The 13,418-nt window shown below is 46.0% G+C and overlaps 1 protein-coding gene across 3 annotated transcripts in view; it reads right to left on the minus strand.

Moving 5' to 3' along the window:
• Nucleotides 1-13,418, minus strand: part of INTS14 (integrator complex subunit 14) — a 16,077-nt gene continuing 2,659 nt past the window's right edge. Inside the window, exons 1-12 of one of the 3 annotated variants that reach the window (XM_064669242.1) lie at nt 13,322-13,398; nt 12,613-12,882; nt 11,205-11,312; nt 9,296-9,451; nt 4,993-5,111; nt 4,424-4,566; nt 3,432-3,524; nt 2,783-2,927; nt 2,396-2,529; nt 2,167-2,285; nt 1,720-1,785; nt 1-829 (exon numbers count right to left, since the gene is read on the minus strand). In XM_064669242.1, the coding sequence (XP_064525312.1) occupies nt 578-829; nt 1,720-1,785; nt 2,167-2,285; nt 2,396-2,529; nt 2,783-2,927; nt 3,432-3,524; nt 4,424-4,566; nt 4,993-5,111; nt 9,296-9,451; nt 11,205-11,312; nt 12,613-12,834 (1,557 nt within the window). In that variant the 5' untranslated portion in view covers nt 12,835-12,882; nt 13,322-13,398 and the 3' untranslated portion in view covers nt 1-577. The other 2 variants (XM_064669241.1, XM_064669243.1) reach the window with 2 other exon arrangements.

Here is a 13,418-nt window from a genome sequence, read left to right on the forward strand (position 1 = left end):
TTTTCCTGAAGAATTGCTCTTTATTAATATTATGCAAATAAAAAAAACTGTCTCCCAAGATTAAGTTACTTTCACAGGCATAAGCACTGCAGTGCCAGTGATAACACTTGCTCTGGCAGTACAGGCTGGTTGTCAGGCTGGGTATAGAACCAGGGCCAACACCCCGAAATCAGCTCTGACTCTGATCTTGCTTCCCACACATTTTCTTTGGACTGATGAAGTTTATTATAAAGTGGAGTAGCTGCCTTTTAGGATACTCTTACCAGCGAGTTCAGTTACGTAGTAACTGCATTTTGGAGAGGCCAAAAGCCACGAGCTGCCCCAAACGGCATTTTTTTACTGAATAACTTCCACCCATCATCCAACACCATAACTGGCCTTGGGACACTTTCCCCAGTTTCCAGGTCTGATTAAAGCCATCACGAACTCGCTACGTTTGTTTAAAGAGCGCTGATGCAAAATCCCCCTTTGGATAGGAAGTTCTCCAAACAGTAATTAAACAGCCCTAAAAAGTAAACAGGACAAGAAAATCAGAACGCTCGAGCCTCAGCCTGGAGAAGCTCCCGAAATGGAGGCTTCACATCCTCTCAGTGCTGCTGCTGGAAAAGTCTGTCTGCAGAGGGGCAATGTTGTGGTCGTAGGCGGCGTATTCCGAGGCTCCGGTGCTCGCCACCTTGAGCTGCTGTGCCGCGTGGGTGAGCTGGAAGGCGGCGTCGGGGTGGGCGGTGTCGGGGAGGAGGGTGCACTCCCTCTCCAGCATGTCCGCCACGCCCTTCAGCAGCTCCAGGAACCCGAAGGCCAGCGCTGCCTTCCGCAAGCGGTTCAGCTCCTGCAAGCACAGAGACTCCCTTTTAACGCCGCTCCGAGCCTTTATGTGAAACGTGGTTTTCCTTCTTTTTCTTTAAAGGTGATGGTTACTCACAGCTCGGCTGCTGGAAACTGCCCAGCTGCTCACGAGGTAAGAAATGCTTCAAAAAAAAGGGCTGAGGATGATCACAGTGGCACGACTGAACAGTTGGATTTCCCTTGATCCTTTCCTAAAAATCCCCCCTTCTCTCCTCTGTGCATTCGGTTACTTTGTCCCAACAGGGCTTCAGCTGAGGCTTCACTGACTGACCAACTGCTGCCTTGAACCAGTGTCCACATAAAATGTGGATATATTGATTTTTCTTCACTGTAAACTGACAGTGCTTATGTGCACTTAAAAAGGTATTCATTCCTCAAGTCTCTGAGGGCTACAATACTAAACTGCTTCAGCACTAAGCTTGCAAGAGGGACAATAACTTCCAGCTACAGTCCAGTTATGGATTACTGAGATGTGGCCAAATGTGCCTGGAATTTTGTCTTTCTCTGCTTCAGTTGTAGACAAAATATAAGAGACATTTTCAGACTCAGAATGACACCTGTGTTCCTGTTTCTGTCTGATCCTCCAGCTTATTTCTGCCTGGACAAGAGCATGAAATCTGTAAAGAAGTTCACCGTGGAAGGAGCAGGGGGCACGAGGGACACCTGTAAACATGACATGTCTGTGCCACCCTGAGAGACAACATGGTGGCACGGAAACCAGACCCTATAAAATGACTCAGGATGTCTCCTTTGCAGAGCATCTGTGTTCTTACAGCCCTACAAGCCTGCACAGAACATCCCACAGTCACAGACACTGTGCTTCTTCTGTTAAATGCATGGGTCAAACCTGGGCCAGCCTGCAATGTTACTCACTTTATAGAAGGTCTGAGTTTTTTCAGGGAGTTTCCTTGCATTTCTCAAGATCTTCTGTACATCTGTCTGCAGAAAAGAGGGGGAAAAAAAGTACAAAAATCTTGGCAACTGCCGGGGAAAGCTGCAGGAAAAAAACCTCAACTCTTTATTGATAAATTATCCTGGCCATTGACACATTGCAGCTCACAAAGGCTGAAGCAGAAATGGTAATTATACTAAATCCAATAAACCAAGCCAGATGCTACACTGGAGACAGAGCTTTCATGAAACAAGCTATGCTTTGTGATTGCATTTTAATCAGGACACTGTGAAGAGGCAGTGTTCATAAAAATGAAAGAAAAGCAATAAAGCAATTACCTTAAACAGACAGGACACACACAGACCCCACTTTCCTGCTAAGATGGCCACTGCTGCTCAAAGTGAAGCACCAAAACCTCATCATTTTACCTGGAGGCCACTTGGTTTAATCCAGACTGTGACATTCTGGGCGTAGCTGCGCTTGTTCTTGGGCTGCAAGGGGAAAGGGCTCTTGTTGTCATCCTCCCCATAAGGATTTTCTTTTGCATCTGGGAGGAAAAAAAAAAAGAAAATAAACAGGCTTAGCTACTAAGATTTGGCAAAATCATGCACAGCACACTGACTGTGTCAGAGTTACTCAAAGGAGTGTGAGCAGTACCTGAAATGGGGCCAAGCTGTGCCATCTTCCCCAGCCATGGCAGGGGCTCAGGACCAGGCTCAAAGAGTGACATCATGAGGTTTGATTTCTTCTTGCTATCAGCTTGTGAATAAAGCATTCCATACCACTCTGGCCTATGGAAAAGAGCAAAGCCCCAAAGGCTGAAAATCTTCCACCCCTGTGCCTAGAGTTTGCCTCCCTCTCACTGTGTGGGGGCTCAATGTTTTGCAATTTGTACTGGCAGAAACATCTCTGTGATTAGAAATCCACAGCTTTGTCTGGCAGTGCAGAGTTCTGCACAGAACACAGATATAAATAACATAATTTATAAATAAAGCACAAATGAGCAAAGGAAGAGATTTTTCAGGCAGACATCCAGCTCCATACCCCAACTGGACGACAGCCACCATGCCTTCCACTTTGAGGCTGCCATGTAATAAAACACAGAAGTTGGGGATTTTCCCAGCAATCTGATTTGCTGAATTCTCATCTTCGGTGTCATCTGTGATCCCAGGTCCCACCTCATCCCCTTCTGGGGAAGAATAAAGACAAACAAAGAGAAAACATAAGAATAAATTCAAACACACCAGTTCTCTTCCCATGACACCACCCTTTACTGTCTGCATGCAAGAGTTAATTAATACTTTTGTAGAACAAACAGCTGCTAAATAAAACTGTTTGGGCAAAGTAGTACAATAATGATACATAAATATTCCCCTGCATTGTACTCACAGGCATTAAATATTCATCTTGCACCACATATTTCATGGCTCATTATTATTCTTAGCTTTAAGTTTAGCATGTTCTACAAACAATGATGCTTTAAGGACCCTGATCCCTCTATGAACTTCCCAAAGAACACAGTATTCAAAATAAGAAACCTTGTGTTCAAGGTTTTAATTTTAATGTAAGCACACAAACTTGACATCTGGCATTTTGATAAAGCACAAAATCTGTGCTTTTAGTCTAAACCACCACAGACATTACAAGGGAAGCCTGAGGTAGTTTTTTGCTGAAAAAAAACAAACCTGCTCACCTCTGTTAAGTGCAATGGGCAGTACCAAGTGTCTGGACAAGACAGGAGGGCTGGAAATGTCAGCTATGTCTACAAACCCAACAATTTCTAGATCTGGGGGGAGACAACAGGTTTAAGTCAGATTTGGAAACAACTGAAATGGATGGAGTCAATTTAACACCACTTCTTACATCACTGTTTTCTGAAGCAATGAGGCAGCACAGAGAACCCAAACCTCAGCTGGGGTCTCTGAATGTTAATAACCATTCACAATACCATGACTTTTTAAGATAAAAACATAACTTCCATCACACACAGCTGCCCACAAGCTGTGCTGCTTGACAAATACAGGATTGTGGACATTGACTTTTACACTATAACAACCCACTCCTGTTTTAGAAATGCCAAAGGAGAGGAAAGAAATACCTGCTGCTCATGGGAGCAGTGTCCACTTGTGGGAGGGCTGAGAAAGGCTTTTCTTGGCACAGTTGTTTTTTAAAATAATTTACTATTGGTAAGAAGTGCCAGGATGACAGAGAACCTAAATCTTATAAATCTCAACTTGTGCTGCCTCACCACTTCCTCCTGACTCCACTTCTAATGGATTCCTCAAAGAAACCTCCAGAAAGATGCTGCTTTGTCTCACCTGATCCTGCAGATTCTTTCTGGTAAAGGCAACTCTAATACAAAATGCAGCCCCTTCTTCCACACATCTCTCCTGTCTCCCATGAAGCTTATGAGGGTGTTCATGGCAAGCAGCCTGTGGCTGTGTTCCAATCTCTGCCTCTAAAAACTGGCACCCTGAGCTCTGCAAGTGCCTCTGCCCCACTCCAGCCCTTTCACCAGGCACTCATGGATGAAAGAGGATGATGTTCTTGTCCCCACATCCCCAAACATTACACAGTCAGTGAGTGATAACTGCAGAGAAAATGTGGATGAAACAGTACACAGCTGGCAGTGAAAAGGCAGAAATCAAATGGGTTTAAGTCAAAAAGCAATCAAAGGTTTGTTACCTGTATTAATTGCTTTAGGAATGGGGTCTATCTCCTCATCTATAATGAAAGGCTCAGGCCTGGGAAATACTTGCACATCAGATGCTAAGTGGCCACACTTGAGAACAGCATGGAATGGTGTGTAAGCCAGGTCTATCAGCTTTCTAGAACACAAACACTTATTAAGGAAAACATAAAACATACCAAATGGAAATTATTTGTCTAAAGCACACTAACTTAGGTCCCACACCTTTTTTTAATCTACGGTTAATTTAATAGTTCTAGTGTTGCTAAATTATGGAACAGAGCAGCACATTATCACACTGATGGCAAATTAACAATAGCTGTGGAAATTACTGTGTTCTGTCTGCCAAGCTTAAACAACTGCTATGGTTTGGTTACACAACAATTAAAATAAATATTGACCTTAACCAGTGAAGGTCAAGATGAAAATACAGGTAACAAGATCATAAAATGAAAGGAAAAAGAAGTTTAATTAGAACATCTCATATCACCAGATTTCTTATTGTATTTGTTTTCCTTTAGAGATACTAACTGGAAACCTTCCCAAAGGCCTATTATCTACTAACCCAAACATTGACTGCACATTCTTCAGGCACAGGGGGCCATCAATGGTGAAAATCTGCCCTTCCCCATTGTTTAAATCAATGAGCCTTTCCAGGCAGTCCAAGGAATCTGTGCTTTGAAGCTGTAAAAAAACAAAGGGAAATATTTTTGTTGAGTGTTCTTCTTCCTCTCTTTTTTATTAACTAGTATGTTTTAAGAAAATATACACACCACAGCAAAAAGCATCTGATTGGATGCTCTCCTGATTTTTTGTTATCTCACTCCTTTCAAAATAAAGCAACATTCTTGGTCTCCCAGGTAATGTTCTCTTATTACTTATCAGAAATAGAAAATTTATTTTAAACATTTTCCCAGTTATCCTGATGTGTAAACAACACTTCAATCCATCAATTTAATCAGAAGGATTGTAGAGAATTGGTTGGAAATGCGAGGACATATGAACATGGCTAAGGCTATGGATGAGCTGCTGAAGTATAAGACGCAGTCTGACTAGGCCCATGAGAAAGTGTGAGATAGCAGGGCCGTGAGAAAGCAGCAGCGTCCTTGGGTATTCTAAATTGGGCTGAAAAACAGGAGCTAGGCATTACCAAAACAGAGACACTTAACGAGCCACCTGTGTAAACAATGTAAGACAGTTAAGATGATATCACCACCTAACTGAGCACCAATAATGAGCCTAATTTCTGTAATATTCATGAACCTATTATAGAGTGTATATTAAGCTGTTGTCAATCTACAATAAACGAAGTTCCTGGATTCTCACATTGAGGTGTCTAGAGCTTTCCGTCGCGACAAAATGGCGCCCGTGTGCAGGGACCAAAGAGGGGTCCCTAGGGGATCAAGTCGGATCTCCTGGGTCGGAGTCAAGTCGGACTCGGAGTCAAGTCGGACTCCCGAGAGCCAAGTCGGGTTCTCGCAGCCACGGTCGGACGTAGGAGTTTTGGTCGGTCTTGCCGTGCAGCACAAGAAGGCGAAAGGGCTGGAAGCAAAAGAGCTCAAAGTTCCGTGCTTCCAGGGACCGGCGCCCGGGACGACTCCTGAAGAAGGAGGCCCGCCGACCAAGCCGCAAAGTCTCGTGGAAAGGGCTGCACAAAGCGTGGTAACACGTTTTTTTTAGGTAATGGAAAGACAGGCGGCACTATCATTGCTCCAATGCTTTCTGTGAAAGCGGGGAGTTAAGACGACCTGGTTTTGCGGCAGATGCTGCTTTCATGTAAGGGCCAGGGATACGAAGCGAACACTGTAACTGCCTTTACTATCTCTACTTGGAAAGAACTTAGTGATAAACTCTTTACTGCTGCCTATAAGGGAGAAAAAGTTGCTGCTTCCCTCCTTACAATTTGGCGATTGTTATCTGGAACAGTAAAAGGCATTAAAGCACAGTCTGAGGACATTAGGATGCTACTGGATACCATCATACGGAGAAATCGTGTAAAAAGGGAGTCGAGCGGAGTTGAAGGGAGCCGGAGCGGGACCAGAGATCGCGGAGCGGGGCCGGAGACAACGGAGCGGCCCTACCAACATGAACGCGGTGCTAGCACCTCGGCAGTGCGTATCCAGGACGATCGGAAGCGACGGCTGCAGTGTGAAAGTACTGCTAACAGACCAGAGATAAACTTTACGAACACTATGACTGAGTTCCACCTTAAGACATTTCCAGCTTTTCATATGAACTGTGCAGCGGGGCTGCGCTGCGCATTTGTGGCTGTGTTCACGGCGCTGTGTGCTTATGCCGCCGTGTTGAGTGAACCCGTGCCGGCGCCGGGTCTGTCCGCCTGTGCCGGGTGCCTACGGGGCGGCGCCGAGCAGCGGGGCAGTGGCGGTGGTCGCGCCGCCTGCGTGGCCCCGGCTCGGAGCGGTGCTCCCGCGTGCGTGCACGCCGGCGGCCCCGGGCGCGGCGGGCGGCGGGGGGGCTCTGTTTCCCCCGCACTGCTGACAGCCATGGTCCCGGCGGGTGTGCGTTCCCCTTCCCTTCTTTGCAGCGAGTGGTTTTTCCCTGGTGTTGCTCCTCTTCCTAGAGTTAATGACGGTAGCAAAAACATTGGGGGGTGCAGTCGGGGGAGGGGGAAAGCTGTTTCTCTTTTTCCCCCGTTACACCAATCACCCCTTCTCTGAAACGTGCCTGTTTGCAGCTGTTCTCTCCCTCTCCTATGTTTTTGTCTTTTCTTAAGCAGACCCTATGATTAAGTTCCTTCTGCTGATCTCTCTGGGTGAGCCCAGCCCCTCCTTCCCCTCCTTCGTCCTTCGGCAATGAGGAGCGTGGGGGGAGGCAAAGACGGTAAAACACGGAAAAAAGGGAAAAGAGAAAAAACAACTTAAAATTAACAATATCCCAACTTATAAATCAAATAAGATTGCATTGTTTTTACAGCAATAGGTGTTAAGCATGCAGTGTGCTCATGGCATTCTCAAATGTTTTCTTCAAAAACAGAAAGGGAGACTGACGAAAAATCCTTTGAAGTAAGATTAGAAATAACGCGACATCCGTGCTTAGCTTTTGCATATTGCAGAAGGTTGTTAAGAATTTCCTATAGTTTGCCATTTTGCTTCTCTTACATGAAATTTGGCTGTTTCCCCCAGGGGCAGGGTGCAGGTAGAAGATTTGGAGACGGAACGATGAGACAGAAGGGGATATAGTCTTGCCCCCTGCAAAAGTAGCTTTATTGCCTTTATGATAAAATAGCATTGCTCTATAAGAAGGGTTGAAGATTTCCAAGATGATATTCTGTTCTTTCTTGCTGTATTTGTCTTTTACATGGAGAGTTATGCAGGATTTGCAGATTGCTGATGGCGGCTATGCCATAAATTTCCTTTGAATTATGAAACTGACAAGAAGTGCACAGCCAATGACCACTTGAAAATGTGTGTGTGATTGAGGAGCGTGTCTGAGGTGGCCACCTGAATGTTGTGTGAAAGAAAAAAGCTACATGAATGTGTGAATGTGTAAACTTAAAAATACTTTCTGCCGGTGTCAAGATTTTAGAGATGTGTAACGTGATTCTGTTGAACCATAGTGATTCCTTATTCTGAATGAGCTCTAAGTTATATTAAGCAAGGCCTACGATAGATATTGACAGTTATTGTAATCTTAGTAATAGCTCGTGTTGTCTTTTCTTGTATTACTAGACGTGTAAATACTACGACAAAGAAAGCATTGTTGGCACAAAATAAAAACGGGGGAATTGTAGAGAATTGGTTGGAAATGCGAGGACATATGAACATGGCTAAGGCTATGGATGAGCTGCTGAAGTATAAGACGCAGTCTGACTAGGCCCATGAGAAAGTGTGAGATAGCAGGGCCGTGAGAAAGCAGCAGCGTCCTTGGGTATTCTAAATTGGGCTGAAAAACAGGAGCTAGGCATTACCAAAACAGAGACACTTAACGAGCCACCTGTGTAAACAATGTAAGACAGTTAAGATGATATCACCACCTAACTGAGCACCAATAATGAGCCTAATTTCTGTAATATTCATGAACCTATTATAGAGTGTATATTAAGCTGTTGTCAATCTACAATAAACGAAGTTCCTGGATTCTCACATTGAGGTGTCTAGAGCTTTCCGTCGCGACAAAGGATCATCCTTGACAAGAGACCTTGAGGCTGAGATATCTATTTGATGCCTAAGCAGAAAATCCTTCTGTGATGGACACAAGAATATTGGTGTCAGGTCAAAAGCAATGCTATTAATAAAACCTTTTCTAAGGAACCTTAGTCAAATAGGCTTCTTTTTAAACATTGTTTATTCAGCAGAATTCTAACTCCTGTGGAGATTTTTAAAGCTGGTATTCAGATTTGCAAGAGAAAAGTAAGGGAAAGAAAACCAACACTTTTCCTTCAAAACTAAGGGAAGCTGGTTTGAACAGTGGCTTGGAGACTTCACTTTTGCTCTCTCACATTTCCACATAAAGCTATTATATTTTAAGAGTTGGGCATCTTTACAACAGAATTCATTTAGTCAAGAATTTAACTGTAGGTTAAGAAAACCCCACAAAAGCATTCAGTGTAATTAATGCAGTAATGGTAACAACATAAGCAGATAAATTAAAATTGCCTAATATTCCCCAGGGGGAAACTGGCATGATTTATAAAGATTACTATAACAATGCAGCAGTAGTAGATAATAACAGTGCAATAATAAACTTCTTAGCAGTCACACTTCAGCCAATAACTAACACTGGAATGCCAAGGGCACTTCAAGCACAAGAACATCGAAGGACGTTTTGTGCCACCCTGGCTGTTAATTCAGAAAAAACCAACAGTTATCCCACACAACAGAGCAGAAGGAAGGTGTTAAGGACATCACCTCTTCCAGGTTGGCCATGCACATGACGTAGAGCTTGGACGGGAAGGGGAAGGGCAGCGGGAAGCGGTTGCTGTCGCTGCGCTGGTTGTGCGTGGCCAGGGAGTGGCGCAGGGAGCCGCGGCCGATGCCCAGGCAGCCGTCGGTGACAAGGACAACCTGGGGGGAGAATTCCTGTCTGCAGGGCGCAACCAACACCAAAACATCGCAGCAGCCTTCCTGCAGCTCGGAAAAACCCCGCTCCCACCGGGATTCCCTCCGCCGGGCTGAGGGAAGGACCGCGAGTAAAATTCCCAGGAAACAGAAGATTGAACCGTCCTGATTCAAACTGTGCATGGCAAATATGCATTTCCTTGTCATTAGGCAACTGCACCAGAATTTAAATTCCATAAATTTCATTTCTAAGTGTACATCAGAAGCACAGTGACTGTAGTGCCAAAAAAAGCAACCTGATGCTGATGGACTCGAGGATTCCAGGCTTATTTCCAGGTGGAAGATAAAGCCCAGTTCTCCTGCAGAATCTGGAGGGCAACTCGACTTCCACTCCAAGGCACAGAAACCATAAAAAAAGTAGTATTAATTATCTTCACTCTGCAAACATAGCTGCAGTTTGCTCAGAACTATTAGAGCAAAAAAACACATTCTTCTATTGAGTTGCACATCACAGTCAATCCTTGTGGGAACCTGCACTAAGAGGTTACACTGAATAATGGGATCATTTACACTCAGCTGAGACACTGAGCAGTGAAAGAGCTGCTCCTTCAGCACTGCACAGCAACAGCAGGCATGATTTTTGGCTGGGAGGTGAGGAAAATCAAATTCAATCCAAACTCAGTGTGTATTTGCTACATCAAGATTTGTATCCTCTCCCCATCCTCAGTCTCTCTCTCTCTCTCCAGTCTCCTCAGCTCCCATCTGAACTGTTGCTCACCAGTGATGTTTTCCTCCAGTCCAAGACCCCTGACAGCACATTCCCCACTGCCTTTCATCACCCCACCACCACCTGAAGTGCCAGGAAAATGAGCCCTGACACAAATGAGAGACCAAATTGTTGAGGTTTAATCTCTGTTTGGTTTTTACACCTTTCTAGTTCTTTGCTCTGAATGTCTGCTGTTCCCAGGGGCCTTTTATCAGGGTTGGATTGTGAAGCACTACCCAACCCATAAACCTCTATCCTTTTTCTCCTTAAGGAATGTTGCTTGAGGCATCTTCCCAGCTCACTGAGCTGCTAAATTACTGAACTTACATCAAGTGTCTCAGAAAACTGAGGATTAAAAGCAAACTTTGCCATAAGAGGCAGCAAATCTGGAAGGCTGAGAGCTCTGAGGGCTGGCTGGAGTGTGTGAGCAGCTGCAAGTCAAATGACTCATTTGGGAAAGAAGTCAGATCAAAACACACTCAGCACAGTCCCACACTAGTGGTTGAGACCTGGAACTGCTACAAGCCCTGGAAACCATCAGGTATTGGGGAAGGAAGGTTCTTGAATGTGTGACTGCACCCTTTCCACCCCGAGTGAGGCTCCTGGGCCAGCAGAGTGCACCCAGACCAAATGCCAAACCTGCACAATGGTGCTCCTGGGCCACATTTTATAACCCACTGCACAACAACAACACACTGGACAGGAAACAGCCTAGTTTTTACTGCTGAATATTTAAATAAACATCACCTTCTGTTCCCATTCCAGATCTACCCAGAACACTAATTCTTTGTGGGTCTGTAGCACAGGCATGTCTGAGAGCATTCAGAGTTTTCAAATTACATTTACATTTCTAATGTAACTCACAGGGATAGAATCACAGGATCATGGAATGGTTTGGGTTGGAAGGGACCTTAAAGATCATCCAGTTCCAATCCCCCTGCCAGGGAAAACTAAGGATGCACTGGATGCTACAAACAGTGAAATCAGGTGTACCTGGCATGGAATTGCTGCCCCCCATTCCTGCTGGACAATGTTGCAAACCCCCAGCAGTGCTGACTCCAGGCAGGTTTTGTCATAATCATCCATGTTACTCAGGGCTTCCTGCAAAGACAAACACCACTGTCATTCCTGGGGGGAATATTCCTCCCAGGAGACACACACCAGTCATTCCTGGCTCTTGGTGAGTCAGGATGTTTGTTCTGCATGGTCACACAACTGCACTGTTACACAAAGGGAAAGAAAGGTGTAAAGAAATGATGAATGAAACCATGAGACAATGACAGCTGACTCTGACAAAATTATAATATAAACAGAGCTCCTCAAGAGAAAAAAAAAATCCTTTGTATGTCTCAAAGAAACAGAAAAGTCAAAATCTGAAGCAAAGTCTAACAAGAAACATTTAGCTGAGAAAATCCTCACAGGTGTCAGAGCAGCTACAGCCTCTCAGAGGTTCAGAAAGGAGAGAACTCTCATGAGGAGTTTGTCTCACAAAAACTCTTTGGCAGAGAGAGTAACAAACCCCAAACCTTCCATCTGCATCCATAAACCAGCTTTTCTCCTTGAAGTGAAAGCCTCACACTTAACACAGGGTGCAGCTGTGAGATGAACCTGCTAAAGGAGCCTGGCTGGGTTCTTGGCTTTCAGAATTCCTCAAATGAACACCTTAGGGAGGTGAAAACAAGTCAGAGAGGATGCCCTGGCACTCTAACACTGCTCTAAATCTGCAAACAGAACAGAGAACTTCTTTGAAAATCTGTTTGTCCCACAATGGACAATCCTAAACCATGGTGCCCTGTGACAGCAATGTGTCATTTCCTCCTGATATTAGGTATGATAACAAAATATATATGTACAATTTTTACTGCATTCAGAGGCTTTCAGTGTTTTACTGCAGTCATGGGAAACTTCCCTCTTGGATTTCCTCCCTTTCACTTTCTCCTCCCAACTTCCCATCACATCTGTGAGGCCTCAAATCACTTATTCTCATCCCTGCCCCGCTTCAACTGCTACACACCCCCAAAAGCACCTTCTCTCTGCCAAATCACCTGACTTTCTCAATGGTCCTGTCACCAGGACATCATCCTGCGCCATTTATCATGAGCAAAACCACAGGAACATCAGACAACCAGTTTTACAGCTTTGAGGCAGCTCTTTCCCATGTTTAACTCCATCCCCACTTTTAAGTTAACTGGCCACACTCCTGGGCTCACCCGCAAAACACCAAAATGTTTCAAACCCGCTGATTTCCCCTACACTTAAATAACGACAAAACACTCCATTCAAGATGTCCTGCACAGGATGACACCACAACACACAATTTCTCTCCCGATTGCTGGTGAAATTGGCTGATTTTGGTTTAAAATGCTGAGGGTTTCCCGCTGTTGTGTTGCACCCTCCCTACCTGCAGCGTGTTGTAGTCCCTCGTAAAGGGCACCATCAGCTCCCAGAGCGATGAGAACACCACGAGGGCCGTGAACTCCAGCTTGTAGTTGGTGGCCATGTGCTCGAAGAGCATGGTGAGCCCGTGGGCCGCCAGGTGCTTGCGCTGATACTCCTCGGAGCCCTCCACGGCCACGGGCCGGGTCATGGACAGGGACACGTCCATCACCACCACCGTGGGCATGGCGAGCTGCTCCTCCCGCTGCCCTCACGGAGAACCGCGATCACCCGCCTGCAAGGGAGGAAAAGGCACAAATCCTTATCAAAGTTACGGAGAGATCACTGAAGGTGCCGAGCTGGGAGGGGCCCACGGAGACCAGTCAACTCTTAACCCCAGGAGTCACACGCAGGAGGCAGCTCGCCCTCACACTGACCCCGGGGAGAAGCGACAATTACCCTTGTCCCCCGAAACACCTCGCCCAAAACGTGGGATTTGGCTCAGATTCAGTGGGTCACACACAGCTCATCCCGCCGGGGGTAAAGGAAGGCCCGGACACGGCGGGAGCTGAGCCGCGCTAAGAGGAGCAGCCCCGGCGCTCCGAAAGCCGCCCAGCAGGCAGCCAGCGCTCCCCACCACCCTTTCCCGCTCCGCGGGGCCGCTCCCGGAGATTCCCGGGATGTTCGGGGGCAGCGGAGAGAGGCGCGGGGGGAAGGGAATTGGTGTTGCTCACCCTGGGCCCGCCGCGCCGCCATGGGTCCGACACGGAAAGCGTCCCCCCGGAACGCGCGGCGCGGGCGGGAAGGGCCGGGGCTCAGGCGGGAAGCGTT

The sequence above is a fragment of the Pseudopipra pipra genome, chromosome 12 (genome assembly GCF_036250125.1).
Source record: "Pseudopipra pipra isolate bDixPip1 chromosome 12, bDixPip1.hap1, whole genome shotgun sequence".
NCBI classification, from domain to species: domain Eukaryota; kingdom Metazoa; phylum Chordata; class Aves; order Passeriformes; family Pipridae; genus Pseudopipra; species Pseudopipra pipra.